Here is a 13,373-nt window from a genome sequence, read left to right as displayed (position 1 = left end):
GACTTGTTTATCCACTCCTACCCTAGCTGAAATAATATTCAAAACACCTTTCTGACTTCGTGTGTAACTTTCTTTAAATTAGTTCCCTTATTTTCTAACTCTTATAACTGTATCTTATCTGAATGTTCCATCTTTGCTTACACCCTATGCTGTCTATTGAAATGTTATTTGAATATTTTTATTGCTGTAACTGTCTGTTGCTTATGTTTGATTTTTTTTTCTTGCTGTAAACTGCCTTGAGTGAATTTCTTCAAAGAGGTGATAAGTAAATCTTAATAGTAATAATAAAATAATAATAATCACACTTTCTCTGCACTTACCGTGCAACAGTATCTGCTGTTAAGGCATGTTAAGTGCAACACTTAATGCACTTTAGCAAAAGGGCCCCTTATTTTAAGGCCTAATAAATCAAAATATGCTTAGTTAGGAAATATTATGCACCATTTCCTTGTACAGAGCATTCTATAATCAGACTACATAGGGAGGAGCCAGTGCAAGGAATTTTGCCATCCAAAGAGGTTTAACATTTAGCATTTCACGACCTCTCTGAACACGTCTCCTGCCTTCCCTCTGTTCCAGAGTAGCGGGAATGATCCTGAACCTTTTACTACCTTATGAAGCCAGCACTTCATTCTCAAAAACACGCCCCAGGCCAGCCTGCTGCTGGAAACAGAGAGGAAGCATAGTGCTTGAAGAGAACAGGAGGAGAGAGGACGGTGGCAGCCCACAGAAAAAGGCAGGGTGGTGACAGTGAAGGCATCTGCGTGGGTTTTTTGCTTCCCATTTTTCAAATCCCAGACTTTGCCTCACTGAGCAGCACTTTAGCTAAGATCCTCCTGCTTTTTGGACAAGAGCATCTACCTTCAAGTGACCCTGGAAGCTCTTCTTCCCAATGAATGGAATTGCTTACCTGAAGTCTCTGCAAATTTGTCTCCAAACATCGAGAAACCTTAACTTCGCAACAGCCTGTACTTGTATAAAAAGGGTATGCGGTACACTTTGCAAGACGATCAGCAGCTAGAAAATTATAGAGAAAAAATCAGAAAACCTAGTTACTTTTTCTACACATGAAACAGAAATTGGCCATATTAAAAAAATATATCCATGGACTATGTATCAGGCTGCTATAAAGCTACAAAAAGATGGAAAACATTATTGCTTTATATCAGGGGTGTCCAACCTTGGCCCTCACCAGGTCGGGTTTTCAGGATTTCCCCAATGAATATGCACAAGATCTATTTGAATATAATGGAGGCAGTGCATGCAAACACATCTCATGCATATTCATTAGGGAAATCCCAAAAACCTGACTGGATTGCGGCTCTCGAGGACAGAGGTTGGACAACCCTGTTGTACATTAACTCACTCGCAGAACGTCCACAGATAACCCCATTTATCTGCAGTCGGTGTGCCTTGTGGAAATATGGGCAGAGAGCCAGGGACAATCAGATAAAGCCATATATAGAGAGCACTTCAGCACTACCCGTGAATGTTCCCTCAAGTTTAATTGGCAAGGCTAGTTATCAAATTTAGGGCCCTGATTACTAAGCCATCCTAACGTTTCTGGCGCTCACTAACCGTGTAGATGTCCATAACACAGCACGCGCTAATTTGTAGCATGTGATAAAAACACTAGTGCACCTTAGTAAAGTAAATTAACACATGGGTATCAATGCTCAAGTGATTTAACCATCCACATAGATGTTACCTTATAGGTGTTTGTCCTGCCTTCTGATGCTTTCTTAACAACTATTTTGCATAGTTTACACTCTACCACAGCGCCCCATGATCCTCTGCCTGCATGTATTGTCAAGGCTTATTCTAAGCTTTATCTTCCTTTTCTTCACTTACTCTTACTAGCATCATTTATGCAAGGCTACTTTCCATTGTCATGGAAAACAGCCTATGTTTTGCCTAAGATTTAAGATCCTAAGCTGGGTTCCTCAATCTATTTTGACTAATTTTAGGCCTATAGCACAATTACCACTTGTTTCCAAACTGCCTCAAAAAGTCATCTTACATCAGCTTATGGATTATATAGATCAGAATCAACTTCTTCATCCTCATCAGATGGGATTTCGTCATTCACCCAGTACCAAGACTGAACTCTTAGGCATTTACTCTTATATTAGCTAATAAAGCTCAAAACATTTCGCTGGATCTAATGGCAGCATTTGATCTTATTGATCATGATCTTCTCCTTGAGTGCCTTCTGTCTATAGGCCTTACTCAGTCAGCTCTTGCATGGTTCACTTTATATTTGAAAGACAGATCATTCAACTTTTTAATATTTTTCTAACATCATTGCTTGACCTTATACAACTCTTTAGTTCTCATTCTGTATGCTTATAGTTGCAACTCTTTCTGATACTTCTATAGTAGAATCACAATTTCTTAATTCTAAGCTGTTACACATAGTACACTGGCTCAATTCTCAACAGCTTAAACTAAATCCTGAAAAATCTAGGCATTTTTTTCACCTCCCTATGGTGCAGTCTACTAGGGTATTGGGGGTAATTTTTGACACATCACTTTCATTTCACAACCATATTAGTGCAATCGTCAGATCTTGTTTTCATAGGCTACGGCTTCTTTACCCTGAATTTTGACCACCTCTGCTCTTTGGATAGTTGTTCATTCTCTGGACCTTTGGGACGTAAGACCGGACTAATAGTGTCTTCCTTCTTGGGGCCAATGAAGTAGATGGAGTATCTCCCTTCTTGTAGTTCAGGTTTGGGAACTGGAACAATGGCCCGGAGCACCGCTTAGAAATATACAGTGACCTGAACTTCAACTGCCTTGGTTCCCTTTCAACAAGGAGACTGCAAGAAGAGAGAAGTAACCGGGCAGGAGAACTCCAAATTGTAACCTTCTGAAAGCATATCCAGAACTCAATGGTCTGATGTGATTTTGACCCACTCCTCCCAAAACGCCTGAAGATGTTCTCTCACCAGAGGAAGAGAATGGAACAGCATCGCATTATTGCAAGGCTCTGGAGACTTTGAATGCACTAGCTGAGAAGAGGACTTTCTGACCGCACGAAAGGAAGATTGGCGTGCCTAATAGCAGGACTACAAACCATATTGCTGATGACCAGACTAGTATGGTCTGCTATCTCAAAATCAAGATCGAGAGTCCCCTGAAGAAGGACGACCAGAGGCTTTCAGCTTTCCTCCAACAACCCCTATGGCTTAGTTTCCCCCAGTTCTTCCAAGTTACTGAGATTTTCTCCAAGTAGCCACTTAACCTCAAAGGGCAGATTAATGAGAAGTGATTTTGACGCTGCATCTGCTGCCCAATGCCGCAGCAAGAGCTGCTGATGTGTTGTGACAGCCAAAGACATACTGCGAGCCGTAACATGCCATAAATAGCATTCGCCAAGTATGCCAACCTCGCTTCCAGCTGAGTGTTATGGTGCCAGTCTTGTGTTGCTGACTTCTAATGCTACTTCAGGCATGTTCTTGCCACAAATAAGTTGCACACTGTCGCTTGAAGTCCAAAGAGGCCACGTCAAAGGCTTGTTTCAGCGAGCCTTCTAGCTTCCTATCTTGTAGGTTTTTTAGGACAATGTGCCCCTTCCATCAGCAAGGTGGTCTTCTTAGTCACCACCATAACAACAGAGTCCAACCTAGGAAGCTGCAATTTCTTTTTCTCCTCCGGACCCAACGGGTAGGGACGAGCCATGACTCTTCCCACTCTCAGCCACACGTCTGACAAGACCCATTCTGCTGTAATCAGGTCCTGAATGTCTGGATACATTGGGAAGGCCTTAGAAGGACCTGCAAGCCCACTCATGATCGACAAGGATGGAATTCCAACTAAATCCTGCAAAGAGGCTTCTCAGAGCCTATGTTGCAAACCTTATCACCAATTCCAATAACAGTACCTTTACAAAGGCAGCAGTGAATATACACAACAGCACTACGCATCCCATTGGAAAAGCCAAACAAGTCAGACTCATAGATCCCCACACAAACCATATGCCAGCAGAATCTCTCACCTACTCGGTCACATGCAGAACACAGACCAACCCTCATTAATTAAAGAATAAAGGACCAAATGTTAGAAATTGTCCTGTAACCTGGCATCAGCCCTTCCCTTCCCTCCCCAATCTATCCCGGCATCAGCTTTACCCTTCCCAACCCCCCCAATCCATCCCCATAGCCCAGCATCAGCCCTTCCCTCCTCTACCTTACACCCCCCCCCCCCCCATCCATACCCGTAGTCCGGTATCAGCCCTTCCCTTCCCCACCATCCATCCCATAGATGGGCATCAGCCCTAACCTATCCCACCACCCCTTCCTGTAACTAAGCTTCAGCCCTTTCCTACCCCCTACCCATCCCCTCATGGTCTGGCATCTTCTCCCCCCACCCTGGACACCAGCATTAAATACAAGACTTTTTTTTTTAATGTCCTGGGCCCTACAGAGCCCACCTCCACCTAGAAACTGGCCTACATTAAATTTTATTTATTTATTTTAATTTTAACCAGGGCACTGCAGAGACCATCCCCACCCAAAAACCCATCAAGGCACAATGACAAATATAGTACAACTTTTTTTTTTTTTTTTAATAAACTTAAACCTGGGCACTATTAAAATTTATTAGTGGTGGGTGTCTGGGTGGGGTTGAGATCTTCACTGCCCAGGGAAAAAAAAGGTATATTAAATGATTAAATCATTCATTAAATATACCTTTTTTTGCCCTAGGCAATGAAGAGCTCGCCCCTACTCAGAAGTCTACCGGCCAGAATTACACTCATTGACTTCAGTGTACATGTTAAAATATATTTTTTTTAACCTAGGCAGCTGGGCTTCGGTGATGGCAGGTGAAGCAGAGAGCTCAGCACTCATTGTGCTCCACACTGTGTGTGCTGTTGTGGGGCCACGAGGTAGGGGGAAGAAGGCTGTACTGCAGGGCACAGAATGGAGGAACCGCGAGTGACACTGACAGCAGCCAGCACACAAGGCAGATTGCCATATGCAGCCCTGCAGCACCATCAGTGGCTTAGTGGTTAAGGTGGTGGACTCTGGTCCTGGGGAATTGAGTTCGATTCCCACTTCAGGCACAGGCAGCTCCTTGTGACTCTGGGCAAGTCACTTAACCCTCCATTGCCCCAGGTACAAATAAGTACCTGTATATGTAAGCCGCATTGAGCCTGCCATGAGTGGGAAAGCGCGGGGTACAAATGTAACAAAAAAAAAAAAATCATGCACACAGGTGGGGGGGGGGGGGGGGGGGGGGCAGGGGGAGAGAGAGCAAGGCAGGCAACAAGCAGCACAGTGAAACCAGACAAGTAGCGAATGAGGCAGACAGGCAGTAAGCAAAGGACTGGAATAGCAGCGTCAGCATGCAGCTACAGTGCTGTGCTTCTGCCGGCCTGCATACAACTTCCAGATCAACTTGGTACCCAGCCCACACTTAAAAAAAAAAAAAAAAAAAAAATTACGCACAATACAATAGGCAGGTAGGAGGAGGAGGAGGGCCGGAGAACTGCTAGATGCCTGGAAGGGCCTGAGCCAAGATTGAGTGGGCCTGGTCCCACCTGTAGCTACGCCCCTGGGTATGACTGCAGACTTAAGCCACCCGCAAAGCTCAACTGGGGACTAGCTGGCCAACTGGACCAGGAACAAAGGACTCAAAACCATCCACCTGCTGGAGATAGAAAATACTGAGGAGCTGGACTGGATGCCAAGATAGAGAACTGAAAACTGAGCAGAGACATCTATCTCCACCTGCCGTTGATGGACACAGCTATCCCAGAGGTTCTGGAATAGTGTGAAGCTTCATAATAGAAAGAGCTTTTGCAGGAATGAACTAACTCTATACCTGCTGACTGCAGTTAGACCTTGTGCATACCTCCGGTTTCCAAAAAGGTAATAACCGCTGAGCGGGTCTGCTTATCGTATTTCACATCATCAACTTCTCCTCCTCCCACCTTGGACTTGTAAAAGTACAGCTCCAGCTTATCTCTCAGAGACTCTTCAGGAATGTCACCTGGAAGGTGAGACACGTTGATTTTCTTCTGAGAAATTTTTGCATGGATCTACAAACATGAAAAGTAATTAATTCATATGAAATGTGATAAGCAGAATGTCCAGAAATAACATTATATATTTCATAACAGACAGTAACAATCACTAAAACACTTCTGCTCACCTCAAATTTCAATCCTGGGCTCAGTGTGACAGGGACAGCCTTCAAATCTACCCTGTCGGAATCCACATTTATTGTATGTCTCTGCTTTTTAAGTATGTTTTTGGCAACTGCAAGAAAACAAATGAAAACCAAGCTATATTATCCCCCAGATTCAAAATCCTGCACTATTCTGAGATGTGTGCGCAATTACATTGGCCAAGAAGCCAATTAACACCAACGATTGGGTGCTATCAATTACTGGTGCTAATTGGCAAAAATCTGAATTTGTGTACACATCTTGCTAAGCACTACTGTATAAAAATCTGCGTGCAAATCTTTTAGTGTGCAACTTAAAGGGGGTGAAACGATGGGAGGGGGCATGGGCAGTTCAGGGGCATTTACTAAAAATGTGTGCCTAACTTACACACCAGGAATTACTCCAGGTTTTAGTTTGTGTAAATCCTCGCACCCAAAATTTGGCATGGAATCGGCTCTAAGCGCTATCATATAAATGATGCAAAATGCAGAGTGCCATATATATAATTGCATTCCGTATGCAATTTCCTTGGCACCCAATTTGCGCGCCATTTACTCAATCTAGTCTTAAATGTATAACAGCAGAAGTCTGAAGTTCCCGACACTGGGGCTGAGCAGGGACAGGGGCACATGGCTTGACGTCCACTATAAGAGGCACAGCGAAAACTGTGACACACCACCTCAATGGGAACCACTGGGTCAGTGCAATTCGTCTTTCCATGCTGTATTTCAGCTTAGTCAAATAGTCCTGTGATTCTGACATGTATGTGTGCATAGCCCTCCCTGACAGGCAGATGATCAAAAGCAAATGCTGGCGCTAGAGGCTGTTAGCGCCATACTAGCACCGGCGTTTGCTACCACCCCATGATCAGAACCCTCGAGCACGTGAAACAATGCGCTCGAGGGCTCTTAGCGCAAGTAGCATGCAAATGCATGCTAATCAGCGCTTAACGCATTCATCCCCAATGATCAGCGTCCAGCGTGCCAAAGATTGGGTCACTGGCCATGACAAACCCTACGCCATCTCCAAGCTGGTGTTAGGGTTTGCAGATCATTGGGGAAGAATGGTGAGCCCTGTCCTGCATACATTTGCATGCTGTCAGGCTCCCATTCCCCCCTACAGCAAACCTGCCAGCGAGGGCAGTTGAGGATGTCCAAAATTTGGACGTTTCTGCAATGGGCAGTTAAGGACGTCCAAAATTGGATGTTTCTATGAGAAAGACGTCTTTCTCATAGAAACATCCAATTATGGACGTCTTTAACTGCCCATTGCAGAAACATCCAAATTTTGGACATCCTCAACTGCCCCATCGCTATACCTTCGACACCCCTTGAAATTTGGCCGTACCTGGAACAGGGCAGTTGAGGACGTCCATCTTCCAATTTAAAGATGGACGTCCTTCTCTTTTCATTGGTCTCCACGCCAGACCTGTCAAACAAGTGCAGGATTGTGCTGAGCGCATGCTCAGGCACAATTCTCCTGCACTTCAACCCCATAATCAGAGATAACTGCGCTGCTTAAATTTGCAAGCATTATCTCTGATCATAGGTCTAATAGCGCCCTGCGCTGTTCCAGCGCTATTTTAGAGTGTTGTTTGGAACAGCGTGGGGCTTTTGATCATCTGCCTGTGAAAGCATTCTGGGCTGCTGCATTCTGGGCATGCTGCTCTATTAGGCTACTCCTAATTCTAAAAGGGACAGGGAAAGAGAAGGTGGGGGGGGGGGGGGGGAGCAGGATATATGGAAGGGAAATCAAAGAAATAACAGTTAATCCTGCTAAGTATATAATGATTTTTATGTGTAGGCAGAATGGACGGGGGTGGGGGAGAATATGAGACATTAGAGGTTTACTGTTCAGAATGCATTATTTAGGGACTTTCGGGTAATAAGTTTTGATGGTTGGAAACACTGGGAAAGCTGCAACTGAAAAATGGTGGACGCTTATGCTGCAACATGACTCAAAGTTTAAATTTAAAATATTTTAGTAAGATACAATAAAAATTGTTTCTATAAAGTGTGCCTCCTGATCTGTGCAGCATGGCCAACTGTATGGAAAAATATAGTTTAAAAATATTTGGAACAATGGGCATGGGATTAATTGAACGCTGCCCATCAGAGGCCCGTACAGAACAGTACCTGAATGTAACTCAGCTACTACTGAAAAAGGTGTGAGCAAAACCCAAATAATAAAGATTAAACCATATGCCATTTAACATCTGAATCTTGTAAGCGTTCTGAGCACTACCTCACAGCTTGGAATCAAAGGTCAGCCACAGCATTTCTGGATCTACAAGTTCCATCTTTACTTACATTCTATGCTGTCTATTTAAAGTGTTTTATTGTGTACTAGTAAAAAAGGCCCGTTTCTGTTTTAAAGGAAACGGACGCTAGCAAGGTTTTCCTCGGAGTGTGTATATTTGAGAGAGCGTGTATGAGAGTGACTGTGAGAGAGAGTGAATGTGCGAGTGTGTGTGTGTGACAGAGAGAGAGTGAGAGTGGGTGCGAGTGTGTGTGTGAGAATGAGAGTATGTGCCAGGGTCCCCCCTCCCTGTATCCACCCCAGCCCCCCTGCCGCCACCCAGCGAGTCTCCTCTGTCCCCTGCTCCCCTTCCAGCCACCCAGGGAATCGCTCGGTGCCTGGAGGGGGGGGGGCGGGGAGAGAGGGGAACCTCTCTCCCCGGCCCCCCCCCCCTCCAGGCACCGAGTGATTCCCCGCTCTCTACCCCCCTTTTTTTGGTACTATCTACTTAAAAGAGCTTTTGCAGCAGCTCCTAGGTTTGCTTGCTCATACGTCGATTTGGTTTCTGGGATCAAATTACCTGCTTTTCAAATGATCTACCCCGATAAACCACAGTTTTAATCCTTTGATCAAAGTAATTAGCCAATTCTGTATTAAATGTCATCACTTATACATTCGATCTCTGGATGACGGCAGCACAAACAGAGAGGTCTCGCTATTTAAGGTCGTGCGGTTTGGATCCTCGGGATCCGAGTTTTATCCGAAACCCAACCCCACACCCTTTGGAATCCGAGTTTTCGTCTTAATTAGCAGCGGGATATTGTTGCTTCCAGGCGGTTTCAGTTCCACCAATCGAGAGGCCGACTCCAAGCATCACCACACGTCCTTAAGGTTGCCTTAAAGGTAAGGTAAGCATAATTGCGAGAGACGCGAGCGCTTTCTTCCATAGAAGTGCTAGGGATTTGCAGTTGGCTCCTTTAATGCGTTCAGTAATTCATGCAGAAGTTGAATTGTGGGTAACACACATAGACCAATTGGGAAGCTAGAGGTTGTAAGGAAGGAGATCAGATTAATGAATTCGAGCACGTAGAGCGATCTTTAAAAAGAAAGTAGTAAAAAAAGGCCCGTTTCTGGCACAAATGAAACGGGAGCTAGCAAGGTTTTCTGGAGGTGAGAATGTGCTCCGCCCTCAACGTCATAACGTTTGACGCGAGGGCGGGGCCCAGAGACTGTGATTTTCTGTGGCTTCAGAGCTTCGAACTTACGAACCTGGCTTCAGTGACGTCAGTGAAAATAGAACGTTGAGGGTGAGTTTTATATATATATAGATTGTGTTGACATTGTAAGTAGTATACTATGCCTTACTTTGGACTGGTTTTTGAATATTCGTACTGCCGTAATTGTCTATAGCTTATGTTTGAGCTGTTCTTACTGTACACCACCTTGACTGAGTTCCTTCAAAAAGGTTGCAAGTAAATCCTAATAAACAATAAATAATCCTAATAAGTTATCTGTAATGTAAACTGCTTATTACTACAGGGGGGTGTGGGGAAGCCTACAGCAATAAAGAGGCCTATGCCAACAGCTAGATTCCACTGTGGGCTGCATGTTGTAGGCATGAGAAGGCACTTTGTAAATGGTGATACAGTGTGCCCTGCAATATTTAGGGGATTCTCCATATATGATTTTATGGATCAGTGTGTGGACTTTAAAATTTATTCTCTCTCTGATGGGGAGCCAATGAAGCTTCTCTCGAAGAGGTGTTGCGCTATCGAATCTTGACTTGTCAAAGATAAGTCTGGCTGCCGTGTTTTGGGTAGTCTGAAGTTTCTTCAGGATTAGGGTCTTACATCCTAAGAAAACACTGTTGCAGTAATCTGCATGTGTGAATACTGTGGATTGTACTAGGTTCCGAAAAGTGTCCAGGGGAAGGTATGATTTCACTCGTTTCAAAATCCACATCATATTAAACATTTTTTTTGTGATGAATGTACCATGGTTTCGAATGATAAATGGTTATCAATCGTTACTCCAAGTATTTTTAGGTTGTCAGATATGAAGAGTTTAACGCCTGGGGTGCTAAGAGTAGTCGGGAGAAGTGGAGAGTATTGAGATGAAAGGACTAGACACTGTGTTTTCTCTTTGTTTAATTTCATCTTGAAAGCGTTAGCCCAAGAGGTTAGGGTGGTCCTGCCTATATTTATTTTATCGGAGATTTCAGATAGATTGGATTTAAAGGGGATAAATATAGTGACGTCGTCAGCATAGATGAAGGGATTAAGGCCATGTTTGGCTAGTAACTTGGCTAGGTGAATCATCATGAGGTTGAAGAGTATCAGGGAAAGCGGAGATCCCTGCGGTACCCCGCATTCAGATGACCATGGGGAAGATATGTTTGTAGTTCCTTTGACTTGGTAAAATGAAAAATAAAACAATTCGATAAAATATGAGATAATACAATAACTTAGAATTCCTTTTCCATGGAAAAATGCTTCTCTAAACCATCTTAGTAGCCTTCTTCTGGTCTGCTTCTACTCTGTCTACAACTTTTGATGCAACCTTCAGAACTGGACAATATTTTAGATGAGGACTCACTATCAGCCTATACAGAATAACCATTTCCTTTTTTCCCCATCAGTTATACCTCTCCCTCTGCTGCTCACCACTGCTTTGTCATACTGACAATTATGAGAACCACAGTTATAATCAGACCCAGATGCCTCTTCTTTAGAAAGTATAAACATTAAAATGCAGCAGAAAAAGATTGCTCAGACCTTCTTCTTCTTCAAAAGTCACCAGAGCCTGACCACCGTGAAGAGTGAATGGGATTTTTGCGGTGACAAGAAACCGGCAGTCAATGTTGAAGGCGGCATTATTTTCAGTGTCTTCCTCCTTGATGATTTCCAGATGGGTAAACTTCACTTCCTTTTCAGGTAGCTCCTTTTCAAACTAATTCAGATATACAACATGTTAAATTTAAATAAAGCAAGTGCCAAGATTTAACATGACAGCCTTTGAGGGCACACCCTCTTATATATATATACAGTGGGGGAAATAAGTATTTGATCCCTTGCTGATTTTGTAAGTTTGCCCACTGACAAAGACATGAGCAGCCCATAATTGAAGGGTAGGTTATTGGTAACAGTGAGAGATAGCACATCACAAATTAAATCCGGAAAATCACATTGTGGAAAGTATATGAATTTATTTGCATTCTGCAGAGGGAAATAAGTATTTGATCCCCCACCAACCAGTAAGAGATCTGGCCCCTACAGACCAGGTAGATGCTCCAAATCAACTCGTTACCTGCATGACAGACAGCTGTCGGCAATGGTCACCTGTATGAAAGACACCTGTCCACAGACTCAGTGAATCAGTCAGACTCTAACCTCTACAAAATGGCCAAGAGCAAGGAGCTGTCTAAGGATGTCAGGGACAAGATCATACACCTGCACAAGGCTGGAATGGGCTACAAAACCATCAGTAAGACGCTGGGCGAGAAGGAGACAACTGTTGGTGCCATAGTAAGAAAATGGAAGAAGTACAAAATGACTGTCAATCGACAAAGATCTGGGGCTCCACGCAAAATCTCACCTCGTGGGGTATCCTTGATCATGAGGAAGGTTAGAAATCAGCCTACAACTACAAGGGGGGAACTTGTCAATGATCTCAAGGCAGCTGGGACCACTGTCACCACGAAAACCATTGGTAACACATTACGACATAACGGATTGCAATCCTGCAGTGCCCGCAAGGTCCCCCTGCTCCGGAAGGCACATGTGACGGCCCGTCTGAAGTTTGCCAGTGAACACCTGGATGATGCCGAGAGTGATTGGGAGAAGGTGCTGTGGTCAGATGAGACAAAAATTGAGCTCTTTGGCATGAACTCAACTCGCCGTGTTTGGAGGAAGAGAAATGCTGCCTATGACCCAAAGAACACCGTCCCCACTGTCAAGCATGGAGGTGGAAATGTTATGTTTTGGGGGTGTTTCTCTGCTAAGGGCACAGGACTACTTCACCGCATCAATGGGAGAATGGATGGGGCCATGTACCGTACAATTCTGAGTGACAACCTCCTTCCCTCCGCCAGGGCCTTAAAAATGGGTCGTGGCTGGGTCTTCCAGCACGACAATGACCCAAAACATACAGCCAAGGCAACAAAGGAGTGGCTCAGGAAGAAGCACATTAGGGTCATGGAGTGGCCTAGCCAGTCACCAGACCTTAATCCCATTGAAAACTTATGGAGGGAGCTGAAGCTGCGAGTTGCCAAGCGACAGCCCAGAACTCTTAATGATTTAGAGATGATCTGCAAAGAGGAGTGGACCAAAATTCCTCCTGACATGTGTGCAAACCTCATCATCAACTACAGAAGACGTCTGACCGCTGTGCTTGCCAACAAGGGTTTTGCCACCAAGTATTAGGTCTTGTTTGCCAGAGGGATTAAATACTTATTTCCCTCTGCAGAATGCAAATAAATTCATATACTTTCCACAATGTGATTTTCCGGATTTAATTTGTGATGTGCTATCTCTCACTGTTACCAATAACCTACCCTTCAATTATGGGCTGCTCATGTCTTTGTCAGTGGGCAAACTTACAAAATCAGCAAGGGATCAAATACTTATTTCCACCACTGTATATATATATATATATATACGCGCATGTGTGTGTATATATATATATAAGTATTTTAATACATACAAAAAGAGCACCCTTTACAGAATACTAGCTTGGCACGCTTCTTGCACCTAATTTTGGCCATGAACACTTACGCCTGCCAAACGTTGGTGTAAATGATCACGCCCAACTTATGTCAGTTAGGAGCAGAAATGTACATATTCTATAATGTTGTACCTAATTTCTAGTAACACCCTTGACCTGCCCATGCCTCTCCCATGGTCACGCTCTTTTTGAGTTTCGAACTATGGAGGTCTTTTACTAAGGCACTGCTAGCGTTTTT

At 44.0% G+C, this 13,373-nt stretch overlaps 1 protein-coding gene across 3 annotated transcripts in view; it reads right to left on the bottom strand.

The window, feature by feature from the left end:
• The window catches only part of NMI (N-myc and STAT interactor), a 41,114-nt gene that overhangs the window by 4,815 nt on the left and 22,926 nt on the right, over positions 1–13,373 (bottom strand). For all 3 annotated transcript variants that reach the window (XM_030210506.1, XM_030210505.1, XM_030210507.1), the window contains 4 exons: positions 11,188–11,362; positions 6,160–6,266; positions 5,860–6,046; positions 911–1,017 (listed from right to left, as the gene is read on the bottom strand). In XM_030210506.1, the coding sequence (XP_030066366.1) occupies positions 911–1,017; positions 5,860–6,046; positions 6,160–6,266; positions 11,188–11,362 (576 nt within the window). The remainder of the gene's footprint in view (positions 1–910; positions 1,018–5,859; positions 6,047–6,159; positions 6,267–11,187; positions 11,363–13,373) is intronic.

Source organism: Microcaecilia unicolor, chromosome 7 (assembly GCF_901765095.1).
Source record: "Microcaecilia unicolor chromosome 7, aMicUni1.1, whole genome shotgun sequence".
Lineage (NCBI taxonomy): Eukaryota > Metazoa > Chordata > Amphibia > Gymnophiona > Siphonopidae > Microcaecilia > Microcaecilia unicolor.
This window is presented reverse-complemented; position numbering and strand designations above follow the sequence as displayed.